The sequence below is a fragment of the Anastrepha obliqua genome, chromosome 4 (assembly GCF_027943255.1).
Source record: "Anastrepha obliqua isolate idAnaObli1 chromosome 4, idAnaObli1_1.0, whole genome shotgun sequence".
Lineage (NCBI taxonomy): Eukaryota > Metazoa > Arthropoda > Insecta > Diptera > Tephritidae > Anastrepha > Anastrepha obliqua.
The window spans coordinates 76444157-76469644 of NC_072895.1; the positions used below are offsets into that span (position 1 = coordinate 76444157).

General features: G+C 32.4%; 2 protein-coding genes across 4 annotated transcripts in view; both read right to left on the reverse strand.

Annotated features, from left to right (window-relative positions):
* The window catches only part of LOC129244503 (phosphoenolpyruvate carboxykinase [GTP]-like), a 41652-nt gene extending 32702 nt beyond the window's left edge, over positions 1-8950 (reverse strand). Inside the window, exons 1-2 of the mRNA XM_054882164.1 lie at positions 8879-8950; positions 8388-8768 (exon numbers count right to left, since the gene is read on the reverse strand). Coding sequence (XP_054738139.1) covers positions 8388-8425 — 38 coding nt within the window. The 5' untranslated portion in view covers positions 8426-8768; positions 8879-8950. The remainder of the gene's footprint in view (positions 1-8387; positions 8769-8878) is intronic.
* A 3169-nt stretch (positions 8951-12119) lies between these two features.
* The window catches only part of LOC129246432 (sodium-dependent neutral amino acid transporter B(0)AT3), a 46594-nt gene continuing 33225 nt past the window's right edge, over positions 12120-25488 (reverse strand). For 2 of the 3 annotated variants that reach the window (XM_054885262.1, XM_054885264.1), the window contains exons 5-9: positions 24367-24514; positions 23747-24108; positions 21278-21440; positions 20995-21201; positions 12120-16997 (exon numbers count right to left, since the gene is read on the reverse strand). In XM_054885262.1, the coding sequence (XP_054741237.1) occupies positions 16785-16997; positions 20995-21201; positions 21278-21440; positions 23747-24108; positions 24367-24514 (1093 nt within the window). In that variant the 3' untranslated portion in view covers positions 12120-16784. Of the gene's footprint in view, positions 16998-19063; positions 19197-20701; positions 20771-20994; positions 21202-21277; positions 21441-23746; positions 24109-24366; positions 24515-25488 lie in introns of those variants that run through there. The other variant, XM_054885265.1, reaches the window with a different exon arrangement.

Below are 25488 nucleotides of genomic sequence, written 5' to 3' on the forward strand. Positions count from 1 at the left end.
TCTTAGAACTATGAGCTCGAATTTATAAATCAATTTTTTGATGATGAGTTTTTGTTGCACAGTACAATAGTTGAAACTGTTCGGCGCCGCCGCGACTGTTCAGCGCTATGGCAACTAGGATGATGGCCGCTACGCCTGCGCCTATTAATGCATTTTGTTCTTGTAGTCGCTAGGCATAGAATTTTAGCTTTGGACGACATACGCATTTACAGGAATAAAGTGAGTGGCCTGTGTGTGCGGTTGTATGTAGATGCATATGTGTATATTAATAAGCATTGTTTTGCTGGAAGTTCAGAACACAAATATGTATGTACGTACATAGGCTAGGCCATAGTAAAGCATACATACATACATATGTATAAAAAATTCAAACCAAGCGTCCTACGAATGTTTGTGTGTATGTTAGTACGTCTGTGTAATATACGCGCTACGACGCTCATAATAGCAACCGCGTGTGCTGTATTGCGTCCGTATTTTTATATTCGTAAATATTTTCATTTTTAAATGTTTACCGTAATTATGCCGAAAAATAATGCAGAAAAGTGTCGTGAATATCGACAGAAAAAAACAACAATTGACACGGTATTTCAAAGATATGTTGACAACATCGAAACCAAAGCATTTGTATCATATTTTAGCTATCATAAGCCACTCATATCATTTGTTGAAATTGAAAACATTAAGGATGAATAAAATATGAACTTTATAGCAATATTATAATGAACCTATAATTATCCCGCCCCTAATGCTGCCTTCGTCTCATTCTCTCTCAGTTTGTTTTACGGAAGGTTTCACTTCTATCGCGTCTAACCGTTAGACTGGTATTTTTTTTTATTAAAAATTTCAGATTGAATTCCCGTTACCAGCCATTCATGAATGGAACGAAGATATCGAGGAGGGCAATGCAGAAGACGATCATCAACAAGAGAACGAATCCGATGATGACAGCGTATCAGAGCAACTGGAGAAAATTAAGCCGACTGAAGCAGTTGAAATTCTCAACAAGGCGTTAATATGGGCTGGTCAGGAAGATGTCGATTAAAATGATATGAGTGTGCTAAGACAGTTAAGGGGGGACTCTACTGTAAAACTTAAAAAAAATCGATTTTTTACTTTTTGTTGAAACATACTCAGAAACAACTCCAGAATGTTCCATGAAAATCTTAAAAAGAAATCTTGAATAGTTTTCAAGTTATAAAAATTTTAGCAAAGCAGGTATAAACTGAGCGCTCGAGCGGTTTACGGTCATATGCGTGTTTTTCTCGAAACCACGTTTTCAAAATTGCCCACATCACAGCTCCGTGAAAAATTAACATATCAAGCTCAAACTTTGATAGTATATTTTTAACAATATTTACTAGTTTTTAAAGCTATGGTGGGAAAAAATTTATTATTTATAACCCCTTTTTTAATAACAAAATGACAACAAAAAAATGTCGATTTTTTAAAAAACTTCAAAAATTTTACAAAAAAATTTTTTTTTTGCAAGTAATAGGCTTAACAACTAAAAATAATGATATATAATAAAAAAAATTTGGTTTTTTTCATTTCAGATTTTTTTTAAATGCGCGACAGTGTGGGCAGATTTCAAAAGGCGTTTCGGGGGAGCGGCTGTACAGCTGCCATTTTGAAATGAAAATAAATTAAAAAAATTTTTTTGTACACTCAAGACCTGTGTTTATGTAACCCTAAACTTTTTTTTACTAAATAAATTAATACAAGTATGAAAACAAAATCCATAAAAATTTGATTTTTACAGTAGAATCCCCCCTTAAGGGAGAAATCTGTGCTTCAAGTTTTAGACAAACAGAAAATACATAAAAGATGACTGATTTTTTAAAATAAAAAACACACACACATTAATTTTCATTTAATATGTAACGAAAACAAGAACAAAATGTGAATTTAAATGTGAAAAAATATATTTACTTAGTCCTTTTGGGCATTCCAAAACGTGAACACTTTTGTTAACGTGAACTGCCTTGGTTTGAATTAGTTCACGTTATCCAGCATGCGCTGTATAGGTATATATACAATAATAATTAACAATTTATATAGTAATAAATAACAAATTAGTACATATGCCGCTCATATATACATAATATATATATATATATACATATAATTGGCGCGTATACCCGTTTTGGGTGTTTGGCCGAGCTCCTCCTCCTATTTGTGGTGTGCGTCTTGATGTTGTTCTACAAATGGAGGGACCTACAGTTTCAAGCCGACCCCGAACGGCATATATTTTTATGAGGAGCTTTTTCATGGCAGAAATACACTCGGAGCTTTGCCATTGAAGGAGAATCCAATAGCTAAATGTTGGGTTAAATGGATTTGATGGTCATTGTGGAACTGAAATATCAAATCATAGAAAAGTTTTCCTAATAGGGGTTGCTTCTCGGCAAGTCATGGTAAAGGTTCGTATTAAAACGACCTGCCGAATTTTGAATTTTCTTAAAGAAGTATTAATAGCAGTACGGCTAATTTACTCGTTTCCCGTTGTACCCGTGCATATAACCGTATCACGTTATTGTTTTATAAAAAGAAAGAAAAGAAAATGAACGCGCCTAACAATAGGCAACATATTATTGAATTGAAATACATAAGTATATTTGACCACAGAATGTTATTGGCAGAGAATGTTAATGGAATGAGAAAGCAGAAATGTAAATGGAATCAGAGACGGTTAATGGAATGAGAAGGCGCCAAAGGGAGATATGGTAAATTGATACGTTAATGTGAATGAGAATCTTTTTAAAGTTTTTTTCAAATTTGATGGCAAACCTTTCAGTCAACTAGAGCTTACTCTTTTCTACATTTAAAACATGTAACTATCCACCGAAATTGCGAAAAAGGGGATTTAGAAGATTTTAATTTATTGTAAATATTAATAGATACACCAGTAATAAAAGAATGGCCGACGTTAATATTTATTATTTACAGTGGTCCCACAATTTATTCGTACACTCACAGTTTATAAACAGATACACCTGATACTTAAATTCGTAAAAAATAACATATTTATTCATTATTTAAGGAACAAAAACTCCAAATTCATTTCTGGAATTAGAGAACTTAAGACACAACTTTATGCAAAAATATTATTCGTACATAGCCATATAAAGAATATTTTAATAAAACAAAAATAATAGAAAAAACGAGTAGTACTTTTTTGGCAGCCTTTAGCTTTAATAACTGCTTCCAAACGTTGTTGCATTCTTTTTACCAATACCTTGGTTTCATTAGCTGCGATTTTCTCCCACTCAACACTTAAAGCTTTCTTTAATGACCCCGTTGATGTTATTTTGTGATTTCTGATTCTCTTTTTTAAGAGCCTCGCTTAATTGGGTTCAGATCCCGTGATTGAGGTGAATATTTAAGCTACTATAGTGGTAAATAAGCCATTCTTACACGAGATGAGATGAGTGTTTGTCTTGTTGAAACAAGAACTCTTTAGCATTCAGTCGAGGTTTAACTGCCCCATCATGTAAATTATTCTTCAAAATGTTCAAATACAGATGTTTGCCCATTTTATCATCAAGAAAAACCATTTTTCCTGCATCCCCAAACCATTGTATTTCCTTCTTCATGCTTAACGATAGGAATACGATTTTTTTTATTATGTTCTGTATTTTATTTTCGCCAATTTTTTGGAGGCCATCTGATCCGGAAGCATTAAACTTCGACTCATCACTGAATATGACGTTTTCCCAAAAAGAATCTGGCTCATTTATATAGCATTTAGCGAGCTCCAATCTCTTCTTTCTGTTAATATCTGAAATGTAGGGCTTGTGGCGTGCCGCTCTACTTTTATAACCAGCGTTTTGCAGACAATTACGAACTGTTGTGGGCTTAATTTTTTATGCAAGGACTTTTGAATATTTCCGCATAGTATCGTGGAGGTTAATTTTGAATTTTTCGAGACTGATGCTACTTTGTTGCGTTCCGCACGTGAAGTCAATATTTTTCACCTTCCGTAATTAGCAATAACACTTTGCACCGTAGAATGCGATTTGTCAATTGTTTTTCCGATTTCGCCCAGAGACTCGTTTTCCAAGTACAATTTAATAACCATTTTACGCATTTTTAATGGTAAATCCGCACTTCGTCCCATTTTGTCATTTTCAATCGAGATATTACGCGCAACTGAAACTGAATCAGCGATGAAAACTAAGAAACAGCAATCATATTTTGTTTTCAGCAATATCAGTAAAAACACAAACGATTTTTACTGTTACTTTTACAGCAACCATATCATGAACTGAAAGTGTACGAGTAAATGTTTTGCAGCATTTTGCTACGTCTGCCTGCTTTCCTTAGAACCCTTTAGTGTGAGTTGAAATAACGGGAGTTTTGCTTGCGGCAATTCATTAGGAATGTAACATTCTTACAGTTACCCAAAATAAATATGTACATAAGTATATTATATTGTCACAGCAAATATTTTGCACAGAGCCAACATTTTTTACGTGCTACGCAGGGTGTACGAATACATTGTGTGACCACTGTAGATAAAACTGTGATAATTTTTAAGTGGAAAGGGGGAAAAATCAATTATTTTCTCGGTAGATGGCTGTAGTGATCGATATCTCGTAAAGTAACGGTCAAATAATTTAAAGTTTATGCTTGTTATCAAGGTGACGTTTCACACATTCTTCTGCTGTTTTTTGTTCGTTCCATTTAGTTATGAGTTACAGGGAGTTAACAATGGAAGTCAGCAAGAGAAAATGCAGTACACTTTACGGTTTTTCTTTGATAAATGCGTGAAATGTGAATGGTGTTTAGGGTGCCGATACTGTAACAGCTAATTACGTACAATTTTGGTGTCGTCGACTGCATTCAGGCATTTTTGATGTTAAAAAAAATTTCGATAAAATCACTATAGTCCTAGCATCACCCAGGAGCTAAAGATCAACCATGTAACACTTTTAAACCATCTTCGCAAAAATTTTACTCGAAAATAATGGATTTCTTTTTCCCCAAACTAATATAAAATTGTTTGTTTTTTTGTGAAGACTCCCTTCCCGGAGAGAAAAGATAGACCTAGACGCAGTACAACAAGGCGAATGCTGAGAAACTAATATAAAAATTGCACTAATATACAGTATATTGTGGTGAAAGTCTGATTACAGATATAATAAATATTTTTATTTACCACTGAGCGGGCTGAGTTTGGCTTTCCTTAACAAATATGTACATACAAATTTATATATTTACAAATATGTGTATAAATGTATTTTTTACCATTAATTAACTTTGGTTAACAGGTATTTATTTAACTGATGTTTTGTAATTAGAGCTTTTAGAATATACGACAGTTTTTAAACTTATTAATAATCAACGCGATTTTTTAGGCAACTTCAAATTGCACTTTGTTAGCCTAAAATTTATTAGGTTATAAAATTGAATACCTAAAATTTGTCTAGTGCTGCATGGTTTACTCTTTCCATTCGGCAAAAGCACACCCTAATATATGTATGTATGTAGTTTGTATGTAGGTATATGAGTGTATGCAAATTTTAAATGGGAGCGTAATAATTGAGACGTTCAAGAGATGCATTTCATTTAAATTCAAATTATAAAAGATATGGCGCGAGCAAATAACTTTTTTAGTTCAGTATGTCTGAATATTCTTATAAATTTAAACAAAAATTATAAATTGTCATACAAAAATATTTTTTTCAGATGACTCTTATCAATATAGAGCAAAATGCAGTTCAATCTCTGGTTTTTTACTGTACATGTATTTATAAGCAATTAATCTCATGCTAACAACCCTGCAGGAAAAAACCAAACTAGTATAGAAACATAAAAGTGCAGATACTACATAGTACTTAATAGAAGAAATTATACTAGTCGTCATTGACTAGAATAATAGAATAAAATAATAAAATGATTTGGTAAAAATGACTGGTAATAAAATAATTACTTAATTTCATTTTTTTTTTATAAGGAAGTTTAAGACTGATCTATGGACGCACCATGCGATAGATAGATAGATGGATACCAATACTATATTATTTTGCTGATGCATGATCGGACAATTGAGAGTAGGACATCGCTGTGTTAAAAATACCACTTCCTAATAGAGGCCGTGGTAGCCGAATGGGTTGGTGCGTAATTATCATTCGGAATTCACAGAGAGAACATCTAATAGCGGTCGCCCCTCGGCAGGCAATTGCAAACCTCCGAGTGTATTTGTGCCATGAAAAAAGCTCCTCATAAAAATATCTGCCGTTCGGAGTCGCCTTGAAACTGTAGGTCACTCCATTTGTGGCACAGCATCAACACGCACACCACAAATAGGAGGCGGAGCTCGGTCAAACACCCAAAAAGGGTGTACGCGCCAATTATATATACATATATAAAGAGGAAAAATAGAACATAAATTGATTGAGCTGAAAAATGAACTGGTAGCACTCTAGTTCACAACTAGTACTTTTCCCTGCAGGGAAAGTACTTTTGCATTTACATTTGTCTGCATATTGTTCATTTGCAACAATACCATCGTAACTCGAAAAAGAATTTACAAGTAGGTAGCTATGGCTTGTTCAAAATACTCATTCATAGCAAAGGCATTTCAGATATATTGAAATCAAAGAAAACTAATCGGATTTCCGAGCAATTTATATTAAAAATTATGTATGTATACATCATTTTCAACATTTAGTTATTATTTAAATTGATGAAATCACAACATATCTTAACTGTTCAAATGAATTAAATACAATGTAGCCGTATAAAACTATAGAATGTAAGAAGATTCGAAATTTATAGTAATGATAACAAAGAAAATTTATTTATATTAGTCATGTCTTTTTAACACAACAAAAAAAACGCACATATAATCCGTAAAAACATTTGGCAACACTGTTTACCTAATATCAAATCAGGATTTATTAAAGTAAATTACGAACTAAAAAATGCAAGAGGTAAGAAAATGCAATATCATATTGTTTTCAGAATTCAGAATGTGTTTGTATTGCATGATATCAGCGTATGTCCGCTCTGCTGACATTTCGTTAAACATTTACGGTCGACAAAGCAGATTGCAAAAAGCCGATCAAAACTACACAGCAAAACTTCGGAACACCGATTTCATCCGCAACTATTCCATAAGCGCATATAAAGATGTGCTGTGCAGATAGCTTTGAACCTTACAGTATGTTTCGTGAAACTCCTTTCTGTGTAGGAGGCCTTCAGCCGCGCATAAAATAAATAGCCTTTGTGAATTAAAACGGTTTATTGTATATTAGCACAGTTCCCGAAATCTTAATTTTTGTTCGTAATTTTCATTTGCAGGTATCTGACAACAAAGTATTAATGGCATTTCGAATAAATTACTACTTTCTTTTAATTAATTTTCACTTTCAAATTACTGCATTTCTTATACTGCAAACAGTGGCCGACGTATCGTAGCCCCTTACCGCAGCCCCTAGAGAACACAAAATTGAGCAAAACTCATCCCGTAGAGAACAAATCCGTTAATTTAGTTACATATTTACACAATACTTTGGTTTGTGTGTGTATGTGTTTGGTTGTATCTACACAATGTTGCCATTAATATTTTTGCTTACACACTTTTTCACACATCCGCGTTATCAGTTACAATTTTTCATTGTTTAATAAACCAAAGCCAAAACCCAACAAATTCAAATAGTTCATTTATCTATAATTAACATTATTCAACAGTGCTTTTAAGTTATTTTAATAAAAATTAAGTTTATTTTGTAAATGATTTCAAAATGTACTGCTTGGAAACACTGTGTGGTGAGAGAACAATCAGCTGACAGGGTTCTACGGGAATTTTCAAAAATCGTGAAATAAAATCTACGATACTACGATATGGAAGGAAGGAATTTTTCATTTACATGGGGTTCTCATCAGTTTGATCGTAACTGCTGACAGGGGACTGCGTTTACGTCGGTCACTGTTTTCAGCATTAGTTCCAGAATCATTTTAAAATGTATTATAATTTTTTTTTCCTGAAAATTTTTAACCAGTTGTTTTTTGTTGAATATCAAATATGGCACTCCATATTTAAAATCGAGTGATCTCTGCTGTAACCAAATTTTTCTTTTTATAAATTTTCTTACCTATAGAAATTTATTGTTGTATACTTTAAGTCACCAATATTTCTTTGGTTTAATAATTTCAAATTCAAACGCTCGAACTTCCCTCTAAATATTAATCCCTGCTAAATATTAATGCAATTTGGTGGTTTTAAAAGTCATTCATTCGATTCAATTTATTCTCTTACAATATTAGCGTACAAACTTCATGTGCAGAATATGAGAAATGATATCCCATTTTGTCAAAAATTTCTATTTACTGAGTTAAGACACTTTTTCGGCAAATGAGCAAAATCTTACGTACATACGTACCTTGTACTGCTCACTAATTCGAACACATTAACAATCATTTTATTTTTGTTTGGGATTCTTTTATCGATTCAGTTTGATTTTGGTACCACAAGCGCACTCGTTGAATATTCACTAAACTAAATATAAATGCAAAATTGCACTCAAGGTTTTATTATTTCGTTCATTTAGTTCGTGACAATCACTATGGTGTTATTTTTTAGTCAATTACTTTTGCTAAGTGAAATTATTGTCGCCTGCGCCAGATGTGCTGGATGGGAAGGGACTAAACTGGCAGTGCACAAGAATCACGATGCAGACATGTCCGACTTTAGCTATCGTACTTACAATCGAACTATGCTCGCATGGATGATGATATTTTTGTATTGCCTGTGCAGCATGACTCTGTAACAATAATAATACTTGTATCATATATATGTATATAGTACATTCAACAAGTAAGCTATACGGCTTCGCTCATTGGCTTTTCATAATATTGTCCCACTGCATATTACCTCTAATCGCTATATGTACTGTATATTCATCGTTTTTTCGTTGTTCAACTTTCCAAACATTTTTGTTTTTGTTATTTGACAGCGATAAGATAAGCTGCGTCATTTCGCCTCTGTAGTAATGCCTATGTATGGCATATGCATGATAGAAAGAATAATGAGATGGCGTCTATCTCGGTACCGTTACTTTGCACTCAGCGAATTTGACAATGAGTGACGTCGTCTTAGCACCAGTATGGCCAGATTACCATTTTCGTAACTTGATTTAGATCTTTGAAGTGAAACTTCTTAGGCGTCGATGGAGAAGCGAGAATGGAGAGTAAAATTTCATGGCCACGCAACGTTTTGGGCATTTTCGTTCCGCGAGAGAGAAAAAGATATAACGTAGAGGAAAAGGAAAGAGAGAGCTATACCTTATATATATCTTAGATACACTTTAGGCTATTTTTCCTGAGTGTTTCCTTGTGGTTGCTAATTTCTAGTGAGAAATAACACTGCCTACTTTTTGGCCCTTGTTTGTTGGTGCAAACTTCTAGTGAATATATTTTTGGTGACTACTTTTTGGCGTTACATTTCCTCGGTGCCAACTGTTTGTGGCGTTTTTCGGTCCCAATTTTTTTGGCATTTTTTTTGGTGCCTACTTTTTGGCGCTTATTTCCGTTTTCTGGCTACTGCTTGTGCGTATTATAAAGTGCTATCCATTCCGGTGTCGGATTTATTGGTATTGCCTTGCGGTAATTTGTGATGTTGCTGCGGTCCTGGAATCGCTGCGTTTGTGCGGGTGATAAACGCTCGGAGTAGTGCGCGTTGTTGCCACGGTTTGTGTCCGGCGACCCTTCACCGGCCGACCCTTCTCCGCTTTTTGTAAATTTTGTCTATTTGTATTCTCTGCAAATGCTGTGAGTTTATTTAGATATATATTCTTTCTCTCTCTCTCTCTCTCTCATTCCCTCTCAGGTGTCTCCCTCATGCTTTGTCTGCCTTGAAAGTTTCACTTTTGTTATGTGTACTATGCTACACGCACTTTTTGTTTTTGTTATTTAGTTTCGGAGTTTTAGTTTTCTCTTCATAACATTTTGCTAACTTGTTCTAACTAAAATGTAATGTTTATAGTTTTGTAAAATATACATTTTTTATTGTAAATACATTTTTATTGAATTACTTAAAGAATTTTGTATGCGTGACAAATTGTCTTTAAAATGTGCGTTTTTTTTTAATAAATGTGTTATGGTTATGTACAATTTAATTTATGACTTTTTTGCTATATTTGAGGTTATGTAACAAGATAAGGTACTCTTTTTGTAAAAATGTCGTTATGGTTTTTACGGTATTTTCTGGTATTTTTTTACTTAATTTGCTGTGAATACCCCTCTTGATGCCCTAAGGATTGAGGACTGGAAGAAACGATTACACCAATATGGTTTTAATTCACATTCAGTGAATTCAAATGCTTTTTAAAATGTTTAAAAAGATTTACAACGTTAAGAGCAAAAGGAGCAAAATTTTAAATGTGCACTTTAAAAATATCAAAATTTATAAGAATCAACAAATTTTCATTAGCACTAAAATTTTCTCAGAGTGGCCTTTTTTAACCTTCTTTTGTTTATTAATAGAGTTTTTTTCTTTTTAACTTACAGTTTCAATAGCTTTAAATAAAAAAAGAAACGAAAACCAAACTTAAAAATTTTCGCATTTTGAGTATAAAAAAGCACTAAATTTATTGCGTAGAGCAAATGGTTGGCAACACTGCACAACTCGGCCAATGTGACGTCATGCACTCTCTGATGGGTGCAATCTTATTTCTATCATTCTTGGGTGGAATGGTTTTTGCCGCAATATCTCAGAATTTCTTCTAAAATAAGAGCTACAAGCTTTAGGCATAAAATTAAATAAAAAAACGTATACTAATAACACATGGGCAGAAAAGTCGCGGGCCTACCATATAGTTTTATTGCATTTTACTATTTTTCAGGTAGTACTAACTTTAAAAAGGCAGCTGTTAAAATGTCATGAGATTACATATTAGTTCGTGAGTTATTGTGCTAAGATTGACGCTACTTTTGTTATTTTCAAAACAATGCATCAAAAAAAAATTTCCTGTTTTAATTTTACACTGCTTCTTGATGGGCAAACATACCGCAAGCAAAGCAATGGCTTGAAAAGTGTTATGAGGACTCCGCTCCATCAGAAACAACAATAAAACGATGGTTTGCTGACTTCAAACGTGGTGGTAGAGACACCGACGATGCACAACGCAGGGGCGTCCAAATGAGGTGGTAACGCCAGAAAACATTAAAAAAATCCCAAAATCGTTCTGAATGATCCAAAAGTGCAGTTGCATGAGTTGCCTGGCATGTTAAGTATATTAAAAGAACGTATTGACTTTATATTGTGTGAGCATTTGACTACGAGAAAGCTCTCTTCAGAGTGGATGTCGCGTTTGCTCACATCCACCGCATTTGCCAGACTTGGCTCCCAGCGACTACTGGCTGCTCGCAGACCTAAAAAAACTGCTCGCCGGTAAGAAATTTCGCTCGAATAAACTATTCTATAAAAGTGGTAATGAAATGTTAGAGCGGCGCTGGAATGATTGCGTTGTTCCTGATGGAAATTACGTTGATGAATAAAACTAATTTTGAACAAAAAGAAAACGTATATTCTTTGTTAGGCCCTGGAGTTTTCAGTCTATTTGTTATATGGTAATATTTTATTTTACATAACCTACCAGAAAAATATTATGGGACCCCAGGGATTACAATTTTTTCATTCGTTGCAAAGTTTTTCTCTTTAAGTGCAAATTAGTATTTTAATATCTGTTAAATTACTTTAAGAGCGAAATTTTTATGCTTAACTTAACAACAGTTAGGACGTTTGACTTTTTTTTTAAAGTTCACAGATTGCGGTGATGCAAAATATAAGTTAAGTTCTTACCTTTTATAAGTCTCCAATTTGGTTAAATTCGCTTATTATATATCCAAGTTCCTTATGTAAAATACAATACATTTTTGAAAGCCCTTATAGGTGGATGAAGAAGTTTTAAAAATGTCAATCTGCTTTATAATAATTCATACATATAATCACTTTCCATATTCCTTCATTTTGGTATTCCTAAAATCGCTTCAAATTCAAATACTTCGCGCTCCTTTTTCTCCGGCTTTCCGATTCTGAGCCCAAACTAAAAAATAAATTCATAGCAAAGCACCTCCCTGAATTTTTACTATTAAAAAGGAAGTTAGAAAACATATGTATATAAAAAGGAGTATTGTTGAGACCACGATTCATTAGCTTCCTTTTATTGTCTTGAACACCGGATTACATTTCAACTATTTTCATAATTTTAACAATTCAACGTCCACTTTTTTAATACAACTTCATATAATAATTACATCATAAGGCCATAATAAATGTGGACAAAAACAAACTTACTCGTTTAAGAAATCACTTGCTTGGCCCCGTTTACAAGAAAGAATTTAAACCATTGTTATAACTATTATTCTTATTCTTTTTTAATGGGGTCGATTTGTTCATTAATACTTTAAATGTGTACCTTATTTTTACAACCATTAATTCTACTCACAGCAGTGTTTATAATGCGAACAGCTTTATTCTTTTGGAATAAGTTTTAATTATAGGTATAGTCGGAAATGGTTACTTTCTACCAAAGAATATGATCTTAAATGATTTTTTCTACATCAACCAACCATAGGAACTGTAAAACGTAGCATTATGGCGTAAAGAAATTATTCATCTGTAGATTCAATCTAAAATAACTTAAACACCGAATACATGTAAACATTTTTTAATTGAAAGCATTTTTGCAAATCCTAAATAAAAAAAACTGATATTAGGAAGTCCATGCTTTCTCGCCCGTAGGATATGTTGCTAACAATCTCTGAAGAAGCAAGAAATTAACAGTTCCAACTTACACACAAGTTGTCTTTATTTTAAAAGCCATTATGGCTTTATTTTATATATTAATATTTTATATATTTTCAGAACAGAATTTTTGAAATAAAATCTTAGAACAATATTACTTTTTATGTGCCACAAACTGTCTTTATAAGGAATATTTTCAAAACAAGGCAAATGCGCATTAACAATAGGATCTCAAAATATTAAAAAAATAAACTTAGTTTCCATGAGTCTCCCGCTCTCACTTACATGCATATGTAATGTATATATATGTACAGTTCTATACCTTTTATCTATTATCCTGTACTTGCACTGGTTGAGCTAAATATCCTAGTTTGCATGTAAATAATCTATGTATGCGTGCGTTAAGGGTTTATGTTCACTATGGATATATTTGATAGGCCAATAATATCACTCACAATGACTACAAAGAAGTGTCCTTAGTACAATTTTGACCGAAAATGAATGCTGGCTGTACGGTACTAAGTAAAATTCTGTTTCGTCATTGTTTGTACTGAAAACACAGCACCTTATGCACGTACAAACACACATGTAGATGTATACATACATACTGTGAACTAATAAGTTGTATGGAAAATAAATAACGGCGTATTGAATACGAAACTGTAATCGTACTTTCAATTTATTATTTTCCCCTGTGAATCAAATAAACCTATAATTCAAATCAGTTTCCGCTTTATTTATAAAATTAGTTGTGGTATTTGGTATTTGGTTTTATTTATTTAAGTAAAATTTTCCAATAAACTCAAATAAAGAGCTCAGAAAAGAGGTTTCTAAATGATTTTAAATTAAAGATACACGGAAATACATATTTGTGTCAATAATCTAAATTCTAAATCGGTTCACATTACCATTTAATGGGCTTATTAGTTTTTCTTTTCTACACCCCTGAAATTTGGTTATGTTTATGTCATGTGAAAACTTAAGAATCTAATATCAGTAACATAATTGAAAAAATTTCTTAGGATGTTATTTATCACTTTATTTGTACATACCTTCAATAAATATATTTATACATTTAACCAGGTAAACATGAGCAAAAAGAAAATCAAACAATTATTGGAGTGCTACACACAAACTTTTACAAGTACAAATATGATTGTGTGTTTGGTTTTTGTGTGAAGTTAAACTTCTTCTCAGGGGCAATAATTTAAGCTTTATGTTTGGCTAATACTATTCAATTTTTATATTGTACATAAGTATATTCGTTTTAATGCTGTTTTGTTTTTATTAATCACTTCGTTCGTTCGAAATGCATTTAGCTTAAATGTTACTTATTAGAGAATATCATGTAATATATCACATATTTATCTCTTAGGCTGAAACAATAATAAATAAAACCATGCTATATACATACATACAACTTATATTCAGAAATATTGTTTGTAGGCTTGACTTTCTCATACGATAAAAGGGGTCAAAGTTAATATAATAATATTGTGGGTGCATCAAATATTGAGTCAATGTGAGTGTATGTGCGCATCTACGAACAATATACATATGTAACTTACATGTACATATGTATGTATGTATATTTGAGCTATGTGGTATACTTTGCCCGAAAGATTTTAACAATATCAGTATTCGTAAATACTACAGATGTGTGTGTGTGGAATAGTAGCTTTGAGTGCGCATTATTTCCATAACTGCACTTTTTACTTTGAAATTGCAAATAATTATTTTAGTATTTGTTAACTGATTATTTGATAAATAAACGTGGTGGCGTGTTTTTTTCCAAATCCATGTCTCTTTAATATACCCGCCGAATATATTTATAAAATGTACCTATAAATATCAATACATGGTCAATAAATTGGGTTGTTCCAAGCAAAATAGTTTAGATGATCTTTAGAGAGTTGTGATTTTAAAACTAATAATTTAAAGTATCAAAAGTATAAAATGCAACAATATTTGTTTGCATCTGCGTTTTGTAAATATATGTTCATATGTATGTATATTGAGCACAAAAGACCAAATATTCAAACGTTGTACGCCATATTCTAAACGGACAATGCAAATTTTAATTTTCAGATGACACCTGTGGCACAACTTTATAAAATCTATAACAGACTCCTGGAATCAAGATATTGAATTTAAAATATACAGGATATAGTTTATACTACATATTGACTGCCTCTTCAAATACAAATTATGTATAAATTTGATCTGCTACTTTTAAGAAAATAAGTCATTAAACCTGATAACCAGTTTGACTGTATTTATTAATTACATGTGTTCAATGGGGTATCTCAACAAAAACGTCAAAGTTTTTCCACCGGAATTATAAAACTGATTATACATATATGAAGACATCCGCCAAAATATCTCCGAAAAATATTTCATTTACAAGAGCTGGGCCAATTTGAAATCACCTCCGAAAATCGAGTTTTTTTATAAATAAAATTAGTTATTCAAAATATTTTTTACGCAAATAGCCTCACATAATAGAAGAGTTTAAACTTAGAATGTATGTGTAAAATTTTTTAAAACTTTTAGCAACGGAATTAAAATGAAATTATTAATGCTATCTTTGATAGGTTTAAGGAAAAATTGAATTACGCCTGGCTGCTGATCGATTTAGGGAGTCTAAAGGTGTCATTGGAAGCGTATTTTGTCAATATTTGCAACTTCTGCTGTGATTTTTTGAGGATAATATTTTTAAAAACTTATTTTGCATACAAATAAAAAAAATCGGCCTTTGAAGATAATTTTAAACTAGTCGATCCCACGTAAATCTTAATATTTTCCCGAAATATTGTGGCGGGAAACCTTAAAATATAATAAATAAATAAAGTTCCGATGGAAAAATATGATCGATTTATTTTGTATGGCAAGTGAGTAACCCTAATATACGTATGAATACATATTTTAAAAATCATATACGCATAATCAATTTTAAGCAAAAATATAAGAAACATGTACCTAGTCGGGGGTTTATCTGCATTTGGAGATTTTAGTTCGGCAGTATAGTTTCAAACCAGCAAACTGTATATTTTCTTTTTTCTCGACATAGATATTTGTTTTTACTTAATACTAAAATACTATATTGTTTAATACCTACAAAATCATTTTAATGCCAAATAATACTTCTGCAAATATTGTTAGATTACTTATAAATGAAATTATTCAATTCTCTGTCTACTCAGGTTAATGGTCTACATTTGGATGAGTGAATAGTGAGTTTCTAGTAATTAAATAATATCGCTCACTTTAATATATTATATATATACTTAAGTACTCAGCTGCGAAGAATTTAAACTATTCAGGTGTGCTCACGACATTTTTACGCATACATATGAATGTATGTATATAAGTAATCTATTCGTGAACTAGTGGTCGTAGCTTTTACCCGATTGTCGTTTGTTAAGTAAAATAAAAAGTTGTATGAATTAATTTGATCACACTCCATCAAAATTTTGTCGCATCTTATGCTTCTCACATTTGACCTATGTACATAACTTAAAACAATTGCAATTAATTGGCTTTCACATCAAAATATTGTGGATTTATACAAGAGTGAAATGAAAATAATTCCATAATAACTAGAAGTTATAGTACGCAATTATTAGAATTTATGCTGTACTTTTTGTATGTAATACCAAAAATCAATTAGGTAGATAGCTGAAATTACTAAGTTTATAACAATTTAAAGATAGCATCCTAGATACCACAGAACTGAGAAACTAAGCAGGCCTCAATTGACTCTTACAAATCAGGAAGAATATTCTATTTCAGATTTCACATATTTATAATTTTAGTAAATGCTTGCATAGTTTTCTCTAACATAGCCCGATAGATTTTTATTACAGTTCTAAAATTTTATTTCATATCCGAAACACGTTGTTATACCTCTATGTATCTTTCGTCAAAAAATTAATGATAATAATAAAAATATCCATAATAATAATAAACCAAAACAGGAAAAGAACTTGCACACCATCTTGATTCCTATTTACATCCAAATGTAAGTATTTATTTATAAATCGAAAACTTCCATTTTGAATGAGCGTTTACTGGTTGGCACATTTAGATGATTTGACGCAGCCCTTGCCGCATTATTAAGATTTAAACGGAGATGAGGGCTTATCATAGTCACGGGCCGATCGTCGTCTTCATCATCATCTGAGAAGTCGCTCAGCGTCCTAACAGGCCCTCCCAATGCTGGTCCACTATAATCATCCTCGTCATCCTGTAGGACAAGTTAAAATTCGTAAAAATTTACCACAAGATGTTGCAAAATAAAAACAAAATCAACTGTATATAAGTTTTGCAAAACACAGGTATTATTAAGACTTATTTTAAACATAAGAATGCATATAATAATAGAAGGTGTGCGCGAAATTTCTACAACGTGCAGTAAATATGAATCTAACTAACATAAACATACATATGTAAATACTATTCGAAATGGAAAATATTTCGAAAACAATGTGTTTATACATATATACAAACGTATATAGAGATAAATAAATATTTACAAACGCAACACCAGCAACAAACAATACTACACATTAATTAGCCAAAAAGAAAGTGCAGAAACAAGTTTTATAAGTTCAAGAAATTTAGAGGTCACAGTCTTTTGCCAATATGATGTACATGCATGCATGCCTCTGGGATTAGAATGGAACTACCTACATACATATTTCAATCTAGCACTTTATCTATTTGCTCAGTATATCATAGAGTTAAAAGTTTCGTGTAAACAAATTCAAATATAAATTTAAATAATTCTAAGAGAAGCAGCGATTTTTTTATTTTGAAATGAAATACTGTTGCAGTTGAATGAGTTGATTTGTCTATAAGTCAAAAGATATGTGAGCAAATTTTCACATAGATGATCCATACTTTTCCAGATCAGATCTTCTAGAGTTTGAATTGTTAAAATAAACTAAATGTAATCACACCAATTGATTAAGATATTTTTTAAATATCAGAAGGAATGTTTAACAAATAAATGAGTTTAATGAGTCTAAAAAAGTTATCTAAAAATAAATAAGTATTGAAATATTAGTAATTTACCCATGTTGCATAAACACCTTATTAAGTTGTACAATAAAAATAAATTCCATTAAGCAAATGAGACACTCGTCTGAGAATACATAATACATCAATTATACTAACTTTCTTATAAAATGAAATCAATAAATATTTTAGATGTTTGAATACAATTTTAATTTATAAATCAAAAATATTCATTACTTTCTATATGTTTCTGATTATTTTGATATTATCTACGAAAAATTGCAAGTATTAATAAAAGCCCACAATATTAAACATAGACCATAAAGACTCATTGATCGCATGTAATCATGAAAATCATGAGTTTGCGTGCAAATATTTACCTTTGATTTTAGTGCCTTTAAAGAACTTATTTATGTATTTCTTAGTTACGAGTGGGACTTAAGGTAGCTTTTATTCTTAGGAATAATTTGTAAAGATGCAATCACCAGCGTTGTATTACGAGCATTCCGAACTAGAGTAATTGACGAAACTCCCGAAGTGGTTAAAGAAATGTTCGCCGAGTATTCCTTTTCACCATAGGTATTTATATACATATTTATAAGCTAAGTCACACCTCGCATGTAGGTTTGTATGTAATTATTTCATTGCATTGTAATTTATTTTTATTCATATATCTTTACACGTAAGACCAAAAACCGAACATGTGATTAACATTCAATCTTCATTATATAATTTAAAAGATTATTTACGCAGTGAAACTCGTCGCCTTAAAAAAAAAGCCGAACTTTAATAGCTTTACTTCTATTTCCTTTAGGTACGTTATAATAATATGTCGAAACATGCATATGTATGTATGTGAAATCCATCTTCGGTTGGGCAATCGTTTGTATTAAAATGTACAAATTATTTTTCGACTTCTAAGTCAATCCATTGGATCATACACGAAAACACATAATTAACCTCTTATTGTTGCATATGTCATTATTGCATCCACCAATTAAGTTTTATCTTTCGAAAATGAAACTTTGTATTTTGTGAGCACTTTAAATCAAACATGACTGCGCTTGTCGGCGGTGATTGTTTTTCGTTAGCGTAGATTCGTTACGTTGATTGCTTTCCGATAGTTTAAATGAGCAATAGGTAGTGGTATTAGTTATGACGATTTCGAGGCATGAAAAATGCATATTATTATGTATGTCGATTAGTAAAATATTGGTCTGTTTATGTATAATCCTATTCTTCAAAGAGATATAAAATAATATTTTTATTTATCAACTTCGAATAAAACGCTCATTTAATATAATCAATTTAGAGGTAACTGTTGCGTTTTTTTTAATTAATTTCGCGTATTTCTATTTTACATATTTAATTATCAGCGGGTTAATCTCAACGGATTTGTAAGTTTCATTTTCAGTGTAGTTTAATTCTGTGGATGTATAAATTTATAATGTATATTTAAGCAAATTTTGTCAACATGACTCGAAAATTTTAACAGCATTTTTATCTCCCATAGTGCATCCCCAAAATATCACGTATTTAATACCAAGACGATAATTTACAGATTTAAACATTTGGCATTAAAAACACGTCTCATCAATAGAAAGCATTAACTAGTTTGCATCAAGCCATATTTAGCAACAAAAATTGCCTTATATAGCGTTTTTCAATAGGTGCGCTTCAACTTTTTTCCGATAGGGAGGGCGAACAACGCAATATTTTTTATTTTTCGCTTGTCATTTGTAAACTTCATTAGTATACATTTCATCATGGAACGCTACACACTTGAGCGACGCAAATCGTGCAAATTTTTTATGAAAATAATCGTTCTGTTGCTGCTACTTTAAGAGTATTACGGCCAAAAAATCATCTTCAGTGATGAAGCTCACTTTTGGCTCAATGGCTTTGTCAACAAGCAAAATATGCGTTACTGGGCAGAAAGCAATCCACACGTGATTCATGAGGCACCGTTGCATCCCGAAAAAATCACTATTTGGTGCGGTTTACATGCCGGCGGCGTAATTGGCCCATATTTTTTCGTTGACGAGAACGATCGCCACGTTACTGTGAATGGAAATCGATACCGCGACATGATAAACGGTTATTTTTGGCCGCAATTGAATGGTATGGACCTAGACGACATGTGGTTTCAACAGGACGGGGCCACAAGTCACACAGCACACGCTACAATTGATTTGTTGAAGAGTAAGTTCGATGAGCGCATTATTTCCAGAAATGGACCGGTCGAATGGCCGCCGCGCTCGAGTGATTTGACGCCTCTAGACTATTTTCTTTGGGGTTATGTGAAGTCATTGGTCTACAGTAACAAGCCGGCGACGATTTGTGAGCTCAGAGCCAATATTGAACGCGAAATTGCTGGAATTTCGGTCGATTTATGTAGAAGAGTGGTCGAAAATTGGGTTCAAGGATTGGACTTCTAAAACGTGCACGCGATGGTCATGCAAAAGAAATCGAATTTCATACTTAAATCTATATGTTCAAACTCGATAATAAAAAAAAAATTAGTTAAAAAAGTCAAACCGTTTGTGTTTTATTCAAAAAAAAATTTGAAGCGCTCTTACTGAAAAACGCTCTACAAAATTTACAAAAAAAATTTCAAAAACTTTAATGAAAACCACCACTTGCATGCATGTAAAATAGCATTTTCCTTAATCTTCCTAGATTTGAAGATTAAGGATTTGGAGATCCTGATTTTTTTCACTATGCGCGATTAGCGTTAATTTCCATGAGTGTTCCATTATAAATGCAAAGCATGTTTTCACTCTGCACTACAATTAGAAGAATTTAAACATATCATATTTTTAACTTATATATCTTCATTAGAAACTTTGGGTTGCTTGAAGGCTAAAAATTATTTGGTGGATAAAAATTGCTGATATGTATGTATGTATGTATGTGCACCTAAAAACTTACATCAAACTCGCCGATAGTAAACCGTGTTGCTGCAAGTGAGTTCTGAGGAGGTATATCCGGACTCATAACCTAATTTCAGAAATTCCGGCATGGGTTAGTTACCACATGATGTGAGTTAGTCACAATGAAAGCAATAAACAAAAATGAATGTGAATTTTTGTATTAAATTCAGATTTACAAAAAAACGAAACAATCAATCTACACTAAAACTGGAGCACATAAATCGGTGTGCAATTAGTTTTTTTACATTTAAACGAAAAAAATATATGATTTAAACATCTTCTCAAATTCACCTCATCATCATCATTGTCGATCATTTCTTTGGTCGAAGCCGTGGTTTCATTTCGTCTTATTGAGCCCTGGTGAATATCTAGATCCACCTTCAGGCATTGGAAGCTTCGCATCAAGAAAACGATGGGCATTGGTAATACTCCAGCAAGAATCATAGATAAAGCTACACCCATTACCCAGGGTGGATAATTGGCTTGCTGGAGAGCACCCTAAAATATTTTTGTTTGGAAAAAAGTACAATTAATATTTTCAGTGAATTTCTGTATATATATGAGCATTTGTTACAAGTTGTGCGTTCCAGGCTCCGTATGTGGGATTCTTGATCACCATGAAAACGACGGATGAAACTAAAATGGCCACCATAATAACTGGTCCTATATAGCGCCAGGTCAACTGCCAATAGAGGCCCGGTCGGTATCCGGTCATCTGATAAATGTCTTCAGTAAATCTGTGTATTATATATACAACAGTCATTAATCAAATATCGAAAATGAAAATGCTTTCCACTAACAATAAATAAAAAAAAACTCACTAAAATAGGCTACTTTCCTCTTCTAACTTCCATATATTGAAAGTTACTGCATCAATTAAAAAAAAATTAAGTAACATATTTAACATCTTTTTATAAAATTTTGTTATTTTTTAATCATAAACACGAATCCTTTTCTTTAGTTTTATCCACAGCTTTGAGAACTGAGAACAATTATGCTTCTAAGTGAATATATCAGAATGAGATATTGAATTGACGTTATTATATAGTTTTTTTCTTTTCACTTTCACACAAAAACTCTAAATTTATTGACGACAACTCACAAATTTTAAATGTCGCATTATTGTAGATGTACTTAACGGCAATTAGCACTTAAGTCGACTTAGGAAATAATTGAATTAATTTTACTAATACATTCCAGTAATAAAACTATGACCATATCAATCTTTTTTTAAGTTATGATTATTAGTTATATTTAAGCCTCTTTGGTTTTAAATATTGGATTGTGTATATGCATAATTCTGATTACAAGTGTATATAAAGACTCAACTGTACTCTGTTTATTGGTGATCAAATAAGCCGACGCGTTCGTGATTGTGACGTAGTATGTTATTATTTGTCCTAATTCATATGCATGAATGTGTATAATTGATTCAGTACAGGGTCCGGCGCTCGAAGTGTAACCAACTTCAGACCGCTCGCGCAGCTCATGCACGGGCAACAGCGGTCTGTTAGTTGGCTAAATAACAGCCCAGACTATTGATTACAAGCGCGGAAGCATTTTGACGAGAGTAAACGCGAAAAAAGAAAATCAGTAATGGATTTCAAACGTAATAGAGTGATTGCATTATATTTGGCTGGAAAATCAGAACCAGCGATTGTTCGTGAGCTCGAGCACCTTGAAGTAAATAAAGTTTTTGTTTATCGCACCATTACTCGTTACAATGATACTGGTAGTATCGGGAAACGTCATGAAGATGGTCACCAAAATACTGCAACGTCACGTGAAATGGTTAAAAAAATAAAGAAACGACTTGAGCGAAATTCCCGACCAAGTGCCAATCAAATGGCGAAAGAACTGAAAATATCTGACCGTAGCATCCGCCGCATACAGAAAAATAATCTCAATATTTCAGTGGCAGACCATGGACGTTTCATCAGGACTCAACACCCTCTCACAAAGCTCGAGTGAACCAAAAATTACTAAGAAACAACATTCCAAACTTCATAATGTCCACACAATGGTTCCCAAATTCACCAGACGCGAATCCGATGGATTATTCTTTTTGGGCCATTTTGGAGAGCAAAGTCCGAACTAAAAGATACACCAGTCTCGAGGCACTGAAGAAAGCAATTGTCTGCGAACCGTCTCAAGGCCATAGTCATGGCAAAAGGTGGTCATATTGAGTAAAAGTAAATTGATTCTTAATTTTGTATTATATTCACACATTTGTTTACTTTGAATTGAATAAAAGTAATTCTCCAAACGAAATGTATGGCCTTTTTAATTGGTTACACTTCGAATGTTGGATCCTGTATATTTAGAAGTGCAGAAGAAAGAGTAGTGCACAATTTTTTTTATTTTTAGAATTAGAATTTTATAAATTGGGCAACATAAAAAAAGAGTGGTAATTTTAACAAAAATATTTGCCATATATTTAAGTTTCAAAACATCTTACACGTACTCTTTATTTGAATTAGATATTTGCTTAAATTAACACACGTCGAAGCCATGACGAAACATGTCAATTTTACTCAGTATCAAAACATCAAATTTACGCTATAAAAAATGGGGAAAAATAAAAAAGATATTCATTGGGCTTCACATTTTTCTCATAAAATTAAGCGATGTTGTTATCAAATTGGCTGATGCGTCCAATATGACTGACGCGTGTTACTTAAAGCTCTTCTACCCAAGCTAAGTGGTAAATCATTGAAAGATATAAACTACAGAAGTCAAAAGGATTTCGGTTACTCACAAAATCTGATAATATCATATATGTATTTCCTTTTTGCCAGAAACATCAATGTGGAAAAATGAAAATGTTTGGAAATTAAGTTCGAGAGGTGAATGTTTCCATAATACATGGCCTTCCTTCGATGATTCAATTATCTTAATTAAACTAATACTTATACTTGAAGGAGCTATTTTTAATGTGTCATGAGATTCCGAAATCTCCAAATTTTTAAATAGAAAAACGAACGACATTTTGTAATTTAAGTATGTAGTTGATACGGTACACTTAATATGATTATAATAATACCTCTCATGCCCATAGATGTACACAACTGCAATAGTTTCCATTAAGGCGACAACGACCAAACCGATGGTGCCCGCAAATGAATCGAACATCTTAAGCCAATATTCACCCGCACCTGTACAGAAGATGAAACCGACAATGAAGCAGAAGAGACATACCACTCCAGTCACATGTTGTTTCTTAACCCGCTTAATGATATCAATGTCAAAAAGGGTGCACAGCATTCCCTCTAGTATCCCAATTTGAGAACCCAAGCCAAGTGAAAGCAACATGGTGAAGAACAGAACCGCCCAAAATGGTGCACCGGGTAACTCCACAATTGCCTGAGTAATAACAATGAAAGCAAGGCCAGTGCCCTCGGCAGCCTTCAGAAAAATAAATAAAAATCGTTTACCAGTATGTGAAAAGTTGCAAACATATAAAAAATATTCCTCGCTTGCTGGAAGAGTGTCATAATTCAAAAAAAATTGTGTGTGTATGTATATCTCAAGATACTTAAGGAGAAATAGTTTTTCGAAATATGATGTTCTTCCAACAAAAGAGCGATATCTACAGATACATATATACATATACATTATATATACCTACTTATGTACATATGTATATAGTACATGTACACTTACATTGTCAAGTTGTTTTGAGAGGCTGCATTCTTCAAGTTCTAAGCTGATGGACTCGGTCGCGTTGATTTTAGCCATAACAGCTTCGTATTCTTCATTGGTTACATTTTTAAATGGAATGAGATCATGTTTGACCAGTATGTCTTTATTGCTGTTGAATACAAAAAATAATATTAATTTTAATATTATTTGCTTTGGTTATTTATCTTTATCTTATCTAATTAGCAATAAGAAAATTAAGTAAAGTCCCAAACAAAAATTTTAGTAAAATTTCCCTAAATTAATGTCCAAATGTAAATAAAAATTTTAATTCCATGAATCATTTTATATATTTCTCATCATTCCTTATTTCTTACTTATTGTAAATATGTATGTAGTTATAACTAAAAAATTTGATTATATTATTATATTAAATACTATAAGCTTCAATATTTTTGTCGCTCTGAATCTAGTCTATATTACTGTTTTTTTTTTTATTTTGCACTGGTTCTTAATCATAGTATAGTTTTTCGCTTAATATATACATATGTATATACTTTCGCTGAGAGCCGATCAACGGTCTGATCTTGCTCACATCTTTAAAAATATTATGTTTTCATAATAGCGTCACATGGGACTCGACAGCAGAATTCTGTCCGCTCATTTCACACGTATTCGCAAACTCGTCCAATCAGTCGTTGTTCAGGCGGCAATGGAGCAATATTATTAAGGGGTGTGTTAATTTTTTTCGTATAATACACAGACACGGTCTCAGTTTTTTCGTAAACAAACCAATTCAACTCAACGTCAACCCTTCACCTGATTTTGTCAAATTCGCTGAGAGTTGGTTAACGGTCTGATATTGGCCACACCTGTAAAAATCTTTTCACCATGTCCCTTGGTCTGATTCAGTAACATCATCTTCGCCAATTCCTAGTAATACACCTGAGTGGAAGACTGTCGCAAAAGCTAAAACCGCAACAGAGATACATACATCATCGTTTTACCCTAAGTGTAAATGCTCATGATATCTGAACTTGATGCGAAATTCTAGTAGCAGTTCAAAGACGAAAAATGATTCTCTGTGTTCTTCAACGTAACGCTTTAGATAGTTTTATTTGTGCATCGTATATTCCGCCGGTAAGT